This window comes from Pararge aegeria, chromosome 12 (assembly GCF_905163445.1).
Source record: "Pararge aegeria chromosome 12, ilParAegt1.1, whole genome shotgun sequence".
NCBI lineage: Eukaryota > Metazoa > Arthropoda > Insecta > Lepidoptera > Nymphalidae > Pararge > Pararge aegeria.
This window is the reverse complement of record NC_053191.1, coordinates 18,358,538-18,376,398: the sequence shown is the minus strand read 5'-3', so window position 1 is coordinate 18,376,398 and position 17,861 is coordinate 18,358,538. Positions and strand designations below refer to the sequence as shown.

General features: G+C 37.6%; 3 protein-coding genes across 3 annotated transcripts in view; 2 read left to right on the top strand and 1 right to left on the bottom strand.

Annotated features, from left to right (window-relative positions):
- Positions 1 to 17,861, top strand: part of LOC120627954 (tau-tubulin kinase 1) — a gene marked incomplete at its 3' end in the record, with an annotated part of 81,421 nt that overhangs the window by 16,339 nt on the left and 47,221 nt on the right. Inside the window, exon 2 of the mRNA XM_039896084.1 lies at positions 8,848 to 9,117. Within this exon, the coding sequence (XP_039752018.1) occupies positions 9,062 to 9,117 (56 nt within the window). The remainder of the gene's footprint in view (positions 1 to 8,847; positions 9,118 to 17,861) is intronic.
- On the top strand, positions 12,405 to 15,298 carry LOC120628325. Its single transcript, XM_039896642.1, has 2 exons — positions 12,405 to 12,681; positions 13,967 to 15,298. The coding sequence occupies exons 1-2, from the start codon at positions 12,438 to 12,440 to the stop codon at positions 14,668 to 14,670; spliced, it is 948 nt and encodes a 315-aa protein (XP_039752576.1). The 5' UTR covers positions 12,405 to 12,437; the 3' UTR covers positions 14,671 to 15,298.
- On the bottom strand, positions 12,677 to 15,148 carry LOC120628324 (protein ALP1-like). Its single transcript, XM_039896641.1, has 2 exons — positions 14,811 to 15,148; positions 12,677 to 13,726 (listed from the first exon to the last, which is right to left on the bottom strand). Exons 1-2 carry the CDS (start codon positions 15,119 to 15,121, stop codon positions 12,829 to 12,831), a joined length of 1,209 nt encoding a protein of 402 aa, XP_039752575.1. The 5' UTR covers positions 15,122 to 15,148; the 3' UTR covers positions 12,677 to 12,828.

Sequence of the window (17,861 nt, the reverse complement as noted above, 5' to 3'; positions counted from 1 at the left end):
CTATATACTATTTGGTTGCGGAATTTGCGTTATTCAGGTATCATCACAGATCAGGATATAGATAGGTAAGAACTGCTGAAGGAGAGGTAGTAGACTAAAAGGCACTCAAGTTTAGTAGCCCTAGTAGAGCTTTTTGTGACAGAACTTTTCCGGGCAAGTACTACAATTAGGTGTGAATTGCGTGGTTGAAATTGTAATCACAGGCACTTAACACCTATGGCCGTTGATGGACAGAAGGCGGTATTTTGTAGGATGTGTTCCACGCATGCCCTGCGAAGTGTTGCTCTGTTTTATAGATTACGATCAGATACGCCAGTCGCTTTGTCCGACATTTATTTATTTAATTGAAATCACCTGTTTAAGATTTGGGTCAATGGCACTGGTTAGCATGTTCATATATGGATCACGAGGCACCTGCGATCGATTCCCGCATCCGACTAAAAATTTCCACGTCGATTTATTCTCATAATGATTCCTGTATTTCGTAGAGCACATGAAGTCGTCGACCCCGGTTATATCATCAACGTATTTTGATGTACGTATGACGGCACTTCAATACAGAGCGTATTAAAAATGCCATCGAGCAAAACAGAGGCTCTAAAGTGTTCGCTAGAGATCTGTCTATCGGTCAGAGCCAGTTGATGCGACTGAAGACCAATAATGGTAGTCTTGTCTCTTCCAAACCTGAGATCTTGGGTGAGGTTGAGAACTTTTATGGACAGTTGTACACCACAGTACAGACGCCTGTTGAAGATTTGGCTAAGGATCCTAGAGCCAAATTAACTCGACACTATACCGAAGATATCCCAGACGTCAGCCTATACGAGATTAGTGTGGCTCTCAAGCAGCTTAAAAATGGCAAGGCGCCGGGTGATGACGGAATAACGGCAGAACTCCTGAAGGCAGGTGGAAAACCGATACTGAAAGTCCTTCAGCGATTGTTTGATTCCGTTATTCACCAAGGCACAACGCCAGAGGCATGGCACAGGAGTGTGGTGGTTCTGTTCTTCAAAAAAGGTGATAATACCTTGTTGAAGAATTACAGACCCATCTCGCTGTTGAGTCATATCTACAAGCTGTTTTCGAGAGTCATTACGAATCGTCTCGCTCGTAGGTTTGATGACTTCCAGCCTCCCGAACAAGCCGGTTCGCGTAAGGGCTTTAGTACCATAGACCACATTCATACGCTGCGGCAGGTTATACAGAAGACTGAAGAGTATAACCGGCCACTTTGCTTAGCGTTTGTGGACTATGAAAAAGCCTTTGATTCGGTGGAAACTTGGGCTGTGTTTAGGTCACTGCAGAGATGCCGAATTGACTACCGGTATATCCAAGTATTGCAGTGTTTGTACAAAAACGCCACTATGTCAGTTCGTATACAGGATCAGACTACGAGACCAATCCAATTGCAGCGAGGCGTGCGACAGGGAGATGTTATCTCCCCGAAACTATTTACCGCTGCGTTGGAGGACGTCTTTAAGCTTCTGGAATGGAACGGACTTGGCATCAACATTAACGGCGAGTACATCACTCAACTTCGGTTTGCCGACGATGTAGTCATAATGGCAGAGACTCTGGGAGACCTAAATACGATGCTCGATGGCCTCAGCAGAGCTTCTCAACAGGTTGGCCTACGAATGAACATGAGCAAGACGAAGATTATGTCTAATGCTCATGTTCCGCTTCAACCAGTAATCGTTGAGAACACTGCACTCGAAATTGTTGACGAATACGTATACCTAGGACACACGATCCAGTTAGGTAGGTCCAATTTCGAGAAGGAGGTGAACCGCCGAATCCAACTCGGATGGGCAGCGTTCGGGAAACTCCGTGCCATCTTTTCGTCAGAAATCCCTCAGTGCCTGAAGACGAAAGTCTTCGAACAGTGCGTGTTGCCAGTGATGACCTATGGCTCTGAAACATGGTCGTTAACTATGGGCCTCATAAGAAGGCTTAGAGTCACTCAGCGGGCGATGGAGTGAGCTATGCTCGGAGTATCTCTACGCGATCGAATCAGAAATGTGGAGATTCGTAGAAGAACCAAAGTTACCGACATAGCTCAACGAGTCGCGAAGCTTAAGTGGCAATGGGCCGGGCACATAGTTCGGAGAAAGGATGGACGTTGGGGTCCCAAGGTGCTGGAATGGCAGCCCCGTACTGGTAAGCGCAGCGTTGGTCGACCCCCAACGAGGTGGACAGACGACATTAAGCGCGTCGCAGGTAGCCGTTGGATCCAAGCGGCTCAGAATCGTGGAACTTGGAACTCCCTACAAAAGACCTATGTCCAGCAGTGGACGTCTATCGGTTGATGTGATGATGATGATGATGATGATTTTGATGTTTAACAACATTAGTGTTAAAGCCCGCAAACCCTCATTGGAGAAGCGTGGAGATTCTTACCTCTAAATCCTTCCTCTTCTACCTGCTGCGGCAAGATCATGGCTGAGAGTGACGGCGATGTTGAAGATCGGCAGCTCAATGTGTTAAGGCACTTAAGCAATCCAAGCCAACAAGAGGGACAGGGAGGGGGGAGTCCTACATAACCTCCCAAGAGTCAGAGGTAGCAATAAAGCTTTTCAACCACGTCAAGCTACAATTGTGTCTCAAGAGACCATAAATGATAATGTCATCAATCGACTACTAACAAAAAAAAATGATAATGAAAAATGGTAACAGGAAAATAAAAACATCGTCATGTTGCGGATAAAAATGAATTTTTGATGAACAGAATTTTTTAATTTTTATTTGTTTAGGCTTAAATAGTAGACTTGGGGCCCAGGAAATTGTCGCAATCATCAGTGCAGTGGTAGATCACCTTACTAACTTTTGAAGTCGGATAATTGAAGGTCTTTACCCTCATAAGATTTTGCGTAAATATTAACAATGTAATGTCATCTAAAAATAGGAGCGACGGCTTGTAGCAGCGTAAAAACTTTACGATTTCGGTGTAGCAGCAACGTGTACCTATATCTAATACTTTTTTCTTACTAGTATTTAGTCTTATTATGTAAGCAATATTTCTATCACTTTGTAATGTAAAGTATGTTTTAAAAACAGAAAAAAAACATATTCCAGAAAATTAATAAATTTTGTAATAGGTATCTATCATATTTTTTTTTTATATTTATAGATTAAACTGCACAGTACAAAATAATGAAAAGATCGTTTAGGTGCTTAAAAAAGTACGAAAAATTAGGAATACCTATAGTCTGTAAGTATATAAGTACCTACCTATATTTTTAAATTTGATGGCATTAATGCAGATATACGTATCTACTTATGAAACATTAAGAATGTTTTATTGATTTGATTGGCAAGTCTAGTCATCACGGAGAGAAAAGCTTGTGTAATAAAAACAACATACTCTAGACTTTGTCTATATATTTCAAAACAAAACACGCACTTCAAATTGTCATTGAAACAGTTCAACGGTTCTGCTATTATCAAACCAATGTGAGAAGGTACTTAAAGCTTCCAAAGTGCCTAGTAAACCCGCTCTACAAATTCTAGTATCGTATTCTTTGAATATTGAAAACGAGGACGTTCAAAGAAAACGTTGCTAAAGGTTTAACCAGAGAATTAAGAACATACAGAAACCGTCTACACGACTAATATTGAAGCATCAAAAACCACTCCTCTCTGGTAGTGTTTTAGGTGGTTAGTCACTTCATTTCATCTAGCAGTTGACAGTAATTATTTTATTTTACCCCTAATATTCTAAATGTTTACAAAAATGGAGAATATGGGAATAAGTAAGTGAGCTAGCAACATTCCCCGGGTGTGAAATTAGACGTGCACGGGGGTTTCACGGTTTTTGGACACAATGCAGTTAATGTAATAAGTTTAACCCTCATTAAGACACAATGCACTTCATGAAATAATGGTAACCCTCATTCAGTGGGTTCTGAAAGTTTTTAATTCTATGGGTTTAACTTACAGAGGTGACAAAAGGCTTTTCCAGGATTTAATGGCGGAGGCCTACGCCGTACAGGCGACTTCACGAAAATTATATTTAGTTTAGTTCTTATGTAAGATTAATATTAAAAACAATGCGTTTGCCAGTTTCTGCTTGATATTTTCCTTATCTGTCAGAGCAAGTGAGCCGTGGATAGTACTCAGGACCCTGTAAAGGAAGCCGAACTCCTAACCACTAGAGGCTAGTGACTAGACTATCAATAGTACTTAGGTACTTATATACTGGCTGTTGCCGGCGACTTCGTCTGCGTTTGATTTTGTTTTTTTGATTTCATGCATTCAATTTAGTTAAGTCTAAAAAAAATAAAAGTTTTCATCGCTAAGCCTTAAATGAGGGGTTTGCTGCTGTCCGCTGGGGAGTTCTGTCCTCTATCTGTAACCACATTCAGATCTACACAAAGTTTGGGCAAAATTAAACACATATTATAACCTCTATAGTACCATAATAATTATTTAAATCGGTTATAATTTGTCGGAGTTATGGTGTAAAACCGTTAAACACTTTCATCCCCTCTCCCAAAAGAACCGAGATTAATGTCGGGATAAAAAGTATCCTATATTACTTCTAACACTTCCAAGAATATGTGTACAAAGTTTCATGAGGATCGGTTAAGTAGTTTTTGCGTGAAATCGTAACAAACAAACTTACATTGACAATTATAATATTAGTAGAGATTAATTTAGTAGGGATAGCGAGCTAGCTAGCTAGCTAGCTTATAGCTTATATAACACGTTAGTCGGTTTACCATAGCAGTGCCATCTATTGATTACTTACTCAATCCAGTCGAAAAGTATCGACATCTGTTAGAATCTTATGTAGTTAACAGATAATTGTGACTGTCAATTAATTATAGACAAATAATTTGCAATAAAATAAAATTGCGACAATAATTAAAGTTCTAAGCAATCCTATCTCTTAAGTTGGAGCAGACTGCTCACGGTGTGCCAATTTAATTTAAAATCGGTTAAGTAGTTTAGGAGTCCATCGCGGACAAACATCGTGACAGGAGATTTATATATATTAAGAAGATTAACTTAGGTACTTATACAGTTAGCACATAACACATGATTGCAGCTACGGTTTTCTTCATTCGTATTATTACATAAGTATCAATGCAATGTATAATCCAGTATGAATCTACGTTGGATAGAAAACTATTTTTAAAAATTCTATTCTCTTGGCAAATTTGCACATATATAAATAATCGGGAATGTCGGCCAAACGGTTATTATGTGAATTGTGAAAGTATTACACAATCTCTAGGTAGGTATTTCCTCAATTAATTCAATAGCAAATTACCAGTGTTAAAAATAGCAATTTTTTAACCGATTCGTTGCGTTCTTGGAATTCCCCTCAATTACTTTTCCTTTTTACGACGCTTCTTTCATTAAAATCAAAGTCAAATCAATTTTTTTATACAAATAGGTCCATCTATCACTTTTTACAACTTCACATTTTGCAAACACAAATAAACATACTTCGATAACACATCACAACTAAAGATATTTATTTGGATAAATCCCGGAGGTCTAGGTTTCGTCCCCGGCAATTTGAGAAATTATAATTGCTAAATTGCTGGGCCTAACTTGTTGAAAATCGGTTTAGACAAAAAATTCAACGGACAAGCTGACTTTCGCAATTATAACATTAGTAGATATGGTAACTATAGATAGTCACTTGGAAAGATGTAGACCTTAGTCCATCATCATCAACCCATTCTGGTCTCCTCTCAGAACGATATTTTCCTTCACCATTATAGTTTGATATTTAACTCTTAAAACGCACATAACTTAGAAAAGTTAAATTTGCGTAGTCCATACCTTTGCGAAATCAAAGCGAGGCAGCTATTGTCTTTGATGAAATGAAAAACAAACTTTTACTGGACAAAACGCTGTTTTTTTATTGAAATGGTAACGAACGACCTCAAAAGAGTTGTTTATTTATTGTTTTGGCAACAAAGAGACGTCTTGGATAGAATTGACGACAAAGTCTGAGATCAAAGGGGGTGTAAGTATTTGATATTTATGAAATAGATTATCATTTATATCATAAACTTAATACCCAGTACCCACGTTAGATATATATTGCTCTAAATAGATTTATGGTTACAGTGAACCACGTAAAAAAATCGCGTGCGCCAGGTCGCAACTTAACTATTTTCTTAGCATTCCGTAGCTGTGGCGTAGCGTGTGTGTATCAAAAGGGTCCATGGCCCCCGCGGTAGGTTTCTGGGGTGGCATTTCGGAGATAAATTGCCAAGACGCTCAAGACATCTACGCGCTTCATTACAATAGTTTCTAACCTAAACTTACCTAACCTAACTACCTAACTCCTACTTTAAATAAACGACATTTTTTAAAAGTATTTCAACGGGTATACATACCGCAATATATTATGGGATTTGTCGATATTTCGACTCAGTTGCATGGATCGTGGTCACGACGGTACCGCGGAGGTGTGAGACGTTGTGTCCAGAGGTAGCATGCAAACCAAGAAAGCATCGTGCAGCATCTCAAATTAAAAGTGACGTTGTCAGTGTAGTTTGTCGATCAGTTCGTGAAATAAGAAAAAGATCACGTCAAAATTTTAGTATTTCATAAAAAAAATTCAAAACAAATTTTAATAATTTAAAAAATTAATAAATAACCTTTCCAAAACTGAAAGAATTTTTCAAATTGGACCAGTAGTTCCTGAGATTAGTGCGTTCAAGCAAAGATACAAACTCCTCAGCTTCCTATATTAGTATAAGATATAATTATGCTAACGGTAACTGATAATATATAAAACCCATCAATATATAAAATACTTAGACAATATAAGAAATGCCAAAAATCGTATAGCAAAACCCCTTACCATTTCTTACGCTTCATCTTACTAGCCACGGCTGAAGCCTCCAGCCCGACTAGACCAGAGAAAATTTAGATATTAAAAATTTTCAAATTTCCCCTGCGGGGCATCGAGACCGCAACCTCTAGCTCATGAGACAACAGCGTTCACCACCACTGCCTCAGGTAGGTCGGAAAAACAACAGCGAGCAGCCGCGGGCAGAAGCTAGTCAAATTATACCTAGTTCCTTAGTTACACAATAATTTGGTTTGCCAGTTTAATAGCTATAACAAAACAGTTTAAAAGATAAACTCTTGCTTTGGAGTGTGAGTCGCACTACAAAGGAACAATTCCGTATCTTGTTAATAATTATTGGGTTAAATAAAACAAAAAATATTCCTCATATATTAGTTCATTTTTCATCACAACATTATTCTTATACTGAAAATCTATTATAAAAAATCAATTGACGTTGTATTTGTTCATCTGTCATGTCTCTCTTCACGTCAATTGAGCATTCTAACGACTTGCCTTAATCCTAAATTTCAGTTTCAACCCATGTTTTAATGTGGAATTGTTTAAATTTTTTTCATTTGTAATAAAAATTTCCGTATTGTACATCGATACAAGCTGTTGGCCGCGTTCTTCGTCCGCATTTGTTACGGCTTTCCGTGGAAACGGTTCGTTTTTCTGTGATGAAAATTAGCCTACGTTACTCTCAGTCCTTTCAAATAACTCTATATCAGAGATCAAGTTGATTCAGGCGCTAATTAAAAGCAGACAAACACAGTTTCGTATTTAGTATATTAGGTATGGATTTCAGTTACTGATGTTATAGTTGTTACTGATATAAAAAGTTGGGACTAAAACACAAAGGAACTGAAGCTATTTACCATTCAAGCATTACGGAACCCTAAAACGTGTGGGCGAATTCGCTGGGACTCCTAGCGATTCCGAGACTCAAATACACTCTGGCCTACTTACATTGATACCGCGACACGATCACGCTTGACATGTTCACTGTTGTATCGCTTTATGAGTCACCTTCCCATCCCTGACCCCATAGCCCAACGGCCAAACAGGGCGCGGCGCGGCGCATGGACAAAATTTAAGCTTTAGTACTCAAATAGTTTAAATGGTTTCTTTGAGCCTGTGGTTTTAAATGGAAGGTCCCGAGTTCGCGCTCCGGCGGAGAATTTGAGAATTTATAATTTCAGAATTTTCTTTGTTTGGTGGGCTGGTAGGTCTAATCTGGCGGGAGGCTTCGGCCGTGGCTAGTTACCAACCTACCGACAAAAAAGTGCCGCAAAGCGATCTGGCGTTCTGGTACGGTGCCGTGTAGAAACCCTGAAGTGCTTTCTGAGTCCAAGGCCGTGGGTTCGATTCCCACAGCTGGAAAATGTTTTTGTGATGAATGGGTGTTTATCTGTTATTAAAGGTATTGATGTATATTATATTCATAAAAATATTCATCTGTTATCTATGGGTACTAAATCTATAACACAAGCTATGGTTACTTTGGGGCTGGATGGCGATGTGTATATTGCCGTAGTATATTAATTTATTTATATTATTTTAAATATAATATGTGCCGAGGCTCAATTATAGAGGCAATCTTCATAGCGCAGGCAAAGGATAAACTCTGACATCTTGAAGAAGGGTATACAGTACATAATACATTGTCATGCATACCACGGTATTTAAAATAATAAAGTACTGTTTAGGATCTAAACCTTAATGTTGGAGTTCCGAGAACAAATCATCAAATCATTAGCCGTGGGGTATTGTAATTATGTATTTTAAAGGTTTCGGATAGTGGTCATAATAAAATTCAAGAAGCTACTCCTATTAAAAAATAAATAGCAAAAAAGGTTCAAACGTGTTTGCCCCATAAATAGCCGAGACTTAATTGCTAAAAATATTCTGAAGGAGAGAAAAATTATTAAGAGAGAAAATTCTTTTTTTTTTGCTAAAAATCACCTTGTTGCAATATTTATAGTTGACTATACCGATCTAATTTTAAAGTGTTTCTATTTTTGTTACAGGTGTTAACATCGTCAGACTCGATACATACATAATCAAAATTCAATACTAGTAATTTATGAATACCTACTAGGTACTTATTAATTTTTCACAAGCTACTCAACCAAGATACCTAGACTGGAAAGAAAATGTGATGTTCTAGCGTATTAAATAACATCGGGGGTAGTTAATAAAATCATAGAAAATTTTGAGATAGTGGCTGAAGAAAAGGAAAAGATGTCGCTAGTCGCCCCGAGACAAGTCCAGCTGGGTTGGGCCCATTCGATACCATGGTGAGTTACAATCTTCTTTTAGGCCCAACAAGGAGGAGGCTGTTAACTTCCTAAATTATTATTCATTGCTTTTAGTTCCTAAAAGTGAGTATCTTTTAGCATTGACACGCATTTTAGGGTTTCTTGGTACCTGTTTCTACGTTTCTAACTCGATTTGTGAGATAAATGATAGAAATTAAAATATTCTTTATGTACTTATAGGTTTATTTAAAAATATAAATAATATTTAAAGAAAAAGAAGTGAAAATAAACTATTCAGGTCGTTGCCCTCCGCAGCTAACTTCACTCCGCGATGAAAAAACTAGTCCCGTCAGCTGAGCGACCGTAGCACACTTCACTACGTCAAAACGACCTGTCATGGCATCGCGATCGATGTCTGATTCGTGCTAAAATTACGAGAAAAACGCGAAAAATATGTCGCACGATGCGTTTAAACACGTTATACGCGTAGCGAGACAGTTTATAGCCACAAAACAATAAAAATCTAAACAATAGTTTACGTGTAAAGTGTATTTTCAGTGATTTTTCAGAGTATCTAAATTTATTCGGACCGACCTATCTCGATTTTCTGGGTGAGTACTGCATTTTACCCACGCGTTTGAGTAATGAGCATAATTTTTAGGCAATCCCGTGTAAATAGCCGATTATATTCCAGCGTTTTTTATTATGAAAAATAGGTTTGAATTGCTAAAAATCGATTATATGTGGGTGGGATAGCACAAAATATAGCTCTCTCATTTCCGTATAACCCGACCGCTTTGCGAAGTGACGTAACACCGGTATTACTGCATAGCGTCATAGTGCAGACTATTCAGCCGGGTTGCTATTGTCATCTCTCTTGGCAAATTTCCGATAATTTTCAAATTTCCTTTATATTTTGACATTTATCTACCAAATATTATGTGTAAACAAATCATAAGTATTGTATCTGGCACACTCAATATTATTTATGAAAAGGAGATCAGTAATTTACATACCTACTAGTATGTTACTACTCTAATTAATAATTATTTATCTTTCAAACGATTTTTAGTAATCCCCCTTTTCATAGATATTTATGTATGAATCCTTCATTGCTCAGTGCTTGCATTAAAATATCACTAATTTACACGCATTAACGTAATCAGTCTATTCCAATGCAAATTGTTATAATGGTACAAATATTTAGAGAAGAATATGGTGATGAACTCAAATAACATCCCTCTTTCTGCTCAGATCAAAATGTAAAGAACTTTTGTTCCTTTATTTTTATTTGTGAATTTGTGAGTGATCAATATAATCAGCATCATCCAAAGTGTATAAATGTCATACTGCTGGACATATGGCTGTATACTAAGATAAAAGGATTTAAAACAAGCTTTCTCAAAAGTGGGGTTTTTTTAAAGTATATACTATTTCTTGACTGCAATCATGTCTGATTTTGTAATGATAATGTGCCTTGAGATAGAGCACACTTGCCTACATATCTATTCACTCTTGAAGGACCTATTCCAAATATTTGATTGTAAAATGGTGTATGTGGAACTGAATATCTGCAGTAATCTATGCACAACCAAACTTGAGAATTGGGTCAGCAAGTATTTATCATATACTTGTGATTACAACCAGGTTTGTCTGCTTTAGTAATGAGGGTTCAAAAGGCCAAAGTTTTAACTTCAGGCTTAATTTGAAAATTTCTTTGAAATTGAATACCGATTTGCGTGATGGATCTTAGCAATGTTTAGCAAATATCTATTGAGCCAATTGAGTATCAGCTTTTCTCAGATTGTAGGATTTACAGTTTAATTGATATTTATATATTACTAGTTGTTTCCCACGTTCTTCATTTGCGCTTATTGCAATTTACAAACCTGCGGGAATAGTTTGTTTTCCTGTGATAAAAAGAAGTCTATGTTACTTAACCAATCATTCAACTAACTCTATGACAAGTTTATTGGATATTTTAGTTAGGGCATGAAGTGAATCAATCCTAATCATATTCAGTCACTGTTTGGGATTCCGATCTTGCATAACCTGATTTAAGTTTTGCAAAAGACCTGATTTCTCTACAACTTACAGAAGTGCACTGTTAGTTTTCACTCGGCTGTATTCTACATGTAATCTCCTTGAGTTGTGTTACCTCATTTATCTCACTTATTTAGTCTTAATAGATGTTTTTTTAGATAATATGCCACCTTAGAGTTGCTGTAGAACTTTTTCTGTTCTGTTGTGTGCTTTATTAAAAAATACCTATTTAATGTTACCCAATTTGTCATAACCATACAAGGTATTGAAGGATTTTGTTACTGAGCAATTTGCTTACATTTTTTTTGAACATGGGTAAATCAATTCCATTTTTTCAGGCTCTTGACATACAGATGGATATGTGTACAAATGATGCATAAGTTGTTGAGATGTTAAGCTAGACAAAGGTTGCTATTTAAAATAATAATTAATTTTAATATCCTAAATTACCTTACAAGTAATATGAATATACACATTAAAATCAGCTTTAAGATAACTTAACTTTTCTTATTTTTATGTTGGTTCATAGAATAATTTCATAGAGTGAATAGGAATTCTCTTACTATTTAATTTGCGTTTGAGGAAATTTTTTTCTGTGGGAAAAATTTAACTTAATTCTGTACAGCTGGAAATGAGAAATATGGTCAATAATAATGTATCTTCGTTTAGATGTAACCCATAGATATTATAATAATAAAACACGTTGTTTGACCCAGGAATCAAATACAGGACCTACCAAACCAGTTTATTTTTTATTTTGGATGAATTTTAAGTGACACAAATGTGCGCGTGCAGTTCGGAGCCATGGGTTATAAATTGCAATACGTACGAAGACTTTGGTTTTCGGGCACTGAGGTATTTTGGATGAGAAGATGTCACGGCTTTTCCCAAACGCTGCCCATCCGAGTTAGATTCGGCGTTTCTAACTCTTTTTCGAAATTGGACCTATCTATCTGGATTAAGTGTCCTAGGGGATTTCAAGTTCAGTGCATGACTATAGATAGTATTAAAAATCAAGAAGACCAGAAACATCGTGGGCGTGTTACGTTACGTACTATTGTCAGCGGCTAGCGGAGTAGATAATTTGCTACCCGTTGTTCAACTGAATTGCACGCCACATTAAACCTTTTAGAGCCCTCGCCCACGGCGACTTTTTGTAGCGATGCTGTCGCGCATTTACTAAACGCACGCCAGCATCACTACTAACGCGTGTTAGTCGCATTTGCAACGCGCTACTGCATCGCGACTGTATCGATGCAAACGCGCGACCGTGTCGGACGACATCGGGGGAAGAACGGAGGGAGGGCGGTGCGTGAATGGAGAACCGAGCATCAGTGCAACACAGACAGGTCGAGAGTGCTGTTGTCCGTCACATGCGTAAAATGGAGTCGTTCGACACTGAATCATTTATTATGGCAATTCAGAACCGTCCTGTAATATGGGACTCGCGTCTTCCTGAGTATTCGAATAAGATTGCAAAAAGAAAGGCATGGGAAGAGATAAATGAAATATTTGATTCAGAATTTGGAGAAAAAACAAATAAAGAAAAGAATGCTTGTGGTAAGTTATTTAACTTTATTAAATTTTATCATTATAAATGTAGATGAGTGGTGAGAATTAATGAGATATAGATGTTCCAGAATAAGTGAATTAAGTTACGTTTACAGCCCTTTCTAGTTACTTATAGCTATTTTAGGTGAAATTATTTCAAATTTTTGAATCTTGCCACGGTACAGAACCTACACCGGTGAAATAGTCAGTATATATGTTTCGGATTGCAGTACCACTTAGTTCTGATCTTCGTCTTCCAATTAAAAGTAAATTATCACTGGCAGGTGGATCTTGGAATCCGACTATACTCAAAGTGTGATCAAACTTGTACCCATCTCGCTTACGTATAAAATTGTGCAATACGCAACACGCTTTAACAATATTCGTAGCAAAATCTACATTAACGTTTATGGGCCGGTTGAAAATTTTAAATTTGTTACTCAATATACCAAACGTACATTCAATATAACGCCTTGCGCGCGTCAAACGGTAATTATATATTCTCTTCTTTCGTGGTAAATGTTTACCAGCGTATGGTCTTTGCAAGTGTTGTGATAAAGCAAATCCTTCGTCGCCAATAAACGAAAACGGTATAGGTATTCCATTGTTAGATATAGGTCTTGGTTGAGGTAAATTATAATTTCCTTGTCGTAACTTTTTTACCCATTCGCTGCTGTCATGTATTGTTGAATCTGAGCTCTTTCCATAACATCCGACATCTATATCTATGAAATTGTAATTAGCGTCACATATTGCTAACAAAACGATGGAAAAAAAATGTTTGTAATTGTAATATTCTGAGCCGGTATGACATGGTTTTATAATTCTTATATGTTTTCCATCTATTGCTCCAATTAAGTTAGGAAAATTAGCATGTTTCATAAATCCTTCAGCGGTTTCTAAATGTAATTCTTCTGTTGGCTCTGGCATGGAGATGTCTTTTACTTTTTTCCATATTACTTCCACAGTTTCCTTTACAATCGTACGTGCAGTAGTATGTCCACATTTAAAGTCCAAATGAAGATCTGTGAAATTACATCCAGTTGCTAAGTACCTGTAAAAAAAGGAAAAAAGAAAATAAAGTAATAAAAAATACATACCTACAAATATATAAATCACGCCTGTAAACCTGTAATCCTTGTCGGGGTAGGCAATTTAAGGGTGATATTCATTTTAACTCTCCGAGTCAAGATGATCCGAGCTAAATAGGGATGCCAAGGTCGTAAGGTTCTAGCTCCATTTGCATTAATTTTTCAATTGCATAACAATAATAAATTTGTATATCTTTTTTCAGCTATTGAACTCCAGAAAAAATGGAAAAGTTTAAAAGATTGCTTTAACAGAGAACGGCTGAAAGAAAAAAATTGTCCCAGTGGGTCCGGGGCTAAACCCAGAAAACAATATGTTTACTATAAATTATTGTCATTTTTACAACCTTTGACCGAAATCAGACCACCAAGTCGACCTACAGTTACTGAGGAAAACGACTCCGAAGGCTGTTTGGAATCTTTTGTTATTCCAAAATCAAAGAAGCTTAAAACAAGTGATGGCGTTGATGATGCACAAAACAAATTATACGAAATTCTAACTGAGAAATTGAACAAAGCCACGCCCGCCATTCAACATCCAGATCAACATTTTTTACTTTCACTTTTTCCACATTTTAATTCCATAAAAGAAGAATATAAACTCGATGCGAAAGCTGAAATGATAAATTTGCTTCGCAAATATAACAATATGGCACAAACGTCTGCATACACCAGTCACTATGGATATCAGTCTGGATACCAAAGCTACGACACAACTCCTGCTCGTACAAGCAATGAAAGTAGTGTGTCGCAACTAATAAATAGCTACCACTCGGCGCCAACGCCTGCTGGTGCCAATGTCAATACTGCAGGTAGTTCATTGCAACATAATGATAATGATAATGAATATAATTACAGTAATGATGATTCTACACAAGATTCTATTATCACAAACCTATATTCGCCGTAAAGTAAAAAGTAAGAAATTAAAACCTTAATTAAGTTTAAGTATGATTAATATTGAATTATAATAATTATTTTTTTAAGTTGTGATTAAAAATGTGCAAAAACTATTAAAAGATAATTAACATAAAATTTGGTTTTTCTTACCTTAAAGTTATTGTTAGTCGTTCTTCAGCTGATATACATTGTCTCATCACTGTATTTCTGCGTGTCAACTCTGGTTTTACAATGGAAAGCAATTCACAAAACGTCGAATATGACATTCTATAACAACTTCTGAATTTGAGATCATAGGATTTTAGTATTTTAAACGTTGTTACATGATGTCCACTGAGTAATCTCTCTTTATTAAATGGGTGCATCCAATATTGACGCTGCTTTCGTTGCCTGCGCTTCGGCTGCTTACGTAAAAGCAGCACCAAAGACAACGTGACTAATGTTGCCTCAACGGAGTCCATCTTGCAACTGTAGCGATCGCAGGTATTTTTGTGCTGTTACTGAATCGCGTTTGCATCGAGACAGAAGCGCGACAGTATCGCGTTTGCTTCGCGACTGAATCTAAGACCGTGGGCGAGGGCACACAGCTAGCGACCGTTTCGCGACTGTATCGATGCGGACACGCGACAGCATCGCTACTGTATCGCTACAAAAAGTCGCCGTGGGCGATGGCCCTTAGTTACAAAAAGTTGAGAAGCTTCCATGTGATTTACTGAGTTTCATTTGTGTTAACCGATAGACTAACGCTTGATAATCTTGTCTGACGGACAGTAGTAGAGGTTTATGTGACAGAGCTCGTCCGGGGAAGTACTACCGCCATACTTATTTCTGCCGCTACGCGGCATTGTTGCAATGCTGTGTTCCGATCTGAAGGGCGTGGTTGCCGGTGTAATTACAGGAATATGAGGCTTAACACCTACGCCTCAAATCGATGGAAACAGGGCGGCATGTTGCGGGACGTGCTCCTATCCCCAAAATTTCACAGACCATGCCCTGTGAAGTTTTGCTCTGTTTATCATCGAAGACCGTCAATTATTACTATTAAAAAAAATGTTACAATTCTTGGCTCAACCGGGATTCGAACCCAGGACCTTGCGATCCGTAGTTAGACAAGATAACCTTAGACCAACTACACCAATCAGACCGCTATAGTGATATTGAATTATTATTTATTCTTTACTCTTGTTCGTGACCTCGCCCGCGTACAATTTCTGATTTCCCGTGAGAGGTCGTACCGCCTCCAGAAAGAAAGCTAAAAATGTTTCCTTAAGATCTGTTCATTGGTTTATATGTTAACAGGTCACAAACAGACAGAGAGTCACATTTATGTGTGTTATGTAAGCGAAGAGAGCCTTCAAATGAAACTCCATATGAAAAGTTTTCCCTACAAACTTTGATAACGACTTATGTTTTTATATAACTAAGCCACCGTTGTCCGTCTGTATTCCTTCTGTCTGTCCTTAACCTTAATAGATTCACACAGTGAGTATGTGAAAATGTCAACCCTGACGCGACATTAGGGGTCTTTCAAATAAACGTTGGAATAATTTTGCGGTGTTTTTATATACTCTTAACATTTCAAAGGTGCCGCAGGATGAGGTGTGATAAAATACTGCATAGGTAACTATTACCACATTCCGACCGCATAAAGGTCCTATAAAGGTAACAAAACGATCTTAATGTGGGTAGGATCCATTTTGCCACAGAATAGAGAATCTGGCCGCTCACCATCTTTTACCTCGGTCGAAACCCGGGAAGATGGCCACTTGTGGTGGCACTTTTTGCCGTGCATACCAGCCATGCTCACGAGGTCGGGGGACCGTTTCTCCCGGGAGGAGCCTTTTGGGCGTTGCACAAGTGAGGCACCCTAGGAGATCCCGGAGCCTCCCAAAACATACCGAGATCGGCCACTGAGGAGGATTTAGTGGGTAACATTCCACCAGGAGGTTTCACCCCCACAAAAAAAGTACTCGACTTTGCTTACCTACAACACGTAATTATGCCACTGTATATATTATAATATACATGCTTCGAACGAGGCGAAATGCAACCAAGAAAAATACTAAACAGGAATAGATTAGATCGATAACCACCCTGCCTCGTTAGTAAAATTAACATACCCGAAGTATATTGCCGATATTGATTTTGTTCCTCGGGACGGGTATAACCGTGTAACTAAGTAGTTATTTTACAACGCAAAAAATACCGTAGACGTACTGGCAAACCGAGCGAAAAAAGAATATGCAAATTGAACCGTTTCATGTAAAACCCCAGTTGACCAAGTAACCTTACTTTAAAATTTAGTAATTTCTGGCAATAATTCAAAATGAAAATTGAAATCATTGATTTTCGGATTTTCCTCTTCACGTGTGCCAAAAAACCTGTCTATGATTATTTTGAAATGTAGTTACAAACTGCATTATTTGACTATACTATAGCTATACTACCTTGAACTGAGTTGTTGATGGAGGCCAAATTCCTTAATTGCATATCATTAATCGTAATCAACATCCTCAGTATATTATTGTCCCACGGCTGGGCACAGCCCACAGGCTTTTTTATTATAATAATAACTCACGGACCAAGCAGATGTCCTAGTGAAAGAGTGAAACCATTAAGTTTATAATTATTAATCTTATCTTATCTTATATCTTTAAACGAAGCAGTTCTTGTATATACCTATATAATTGGAATCTCGGAATTGGCTCCAACGATTTCCATAAAATTTTGTATACAGGTCATTTCTTCATTTATATTGGAATCTCGGGAAAAAACTGCAAAAAATAGCCTTTTTGAGAGATTCTGATGCGTGCGATGCGTGAACGACGTAACGAAGTATGTAGTAAGCATATCGGAATTGTCGGAATTGTTGTTTCTTTAAAGTTCTGTAAAACAGCCAACAGTCAACAAACGAATATTTTTTTAAGTCGGCTCATTCGCGAACGAAGTCGCACGAGTCCGCTAGTAATTAATTAATTGAAACATCGCTTGTTTCAATTGTGAAGGAAAACATCATTTGGAAACCTGCATGCCTGAGAGTTCTCCATAATGTTCTCAAAGGCATGTGAAGTCCAATAAAGTAATTTTGATTCTAGATGTCTACTGACGTCGCCTAAAACATGAGGCGTTCGATTTAGGTTAGTCGTTATCTCTTTATTAAAACCTCCGAGCAACTTATCCACCAAGTTACAATGTTGCTAT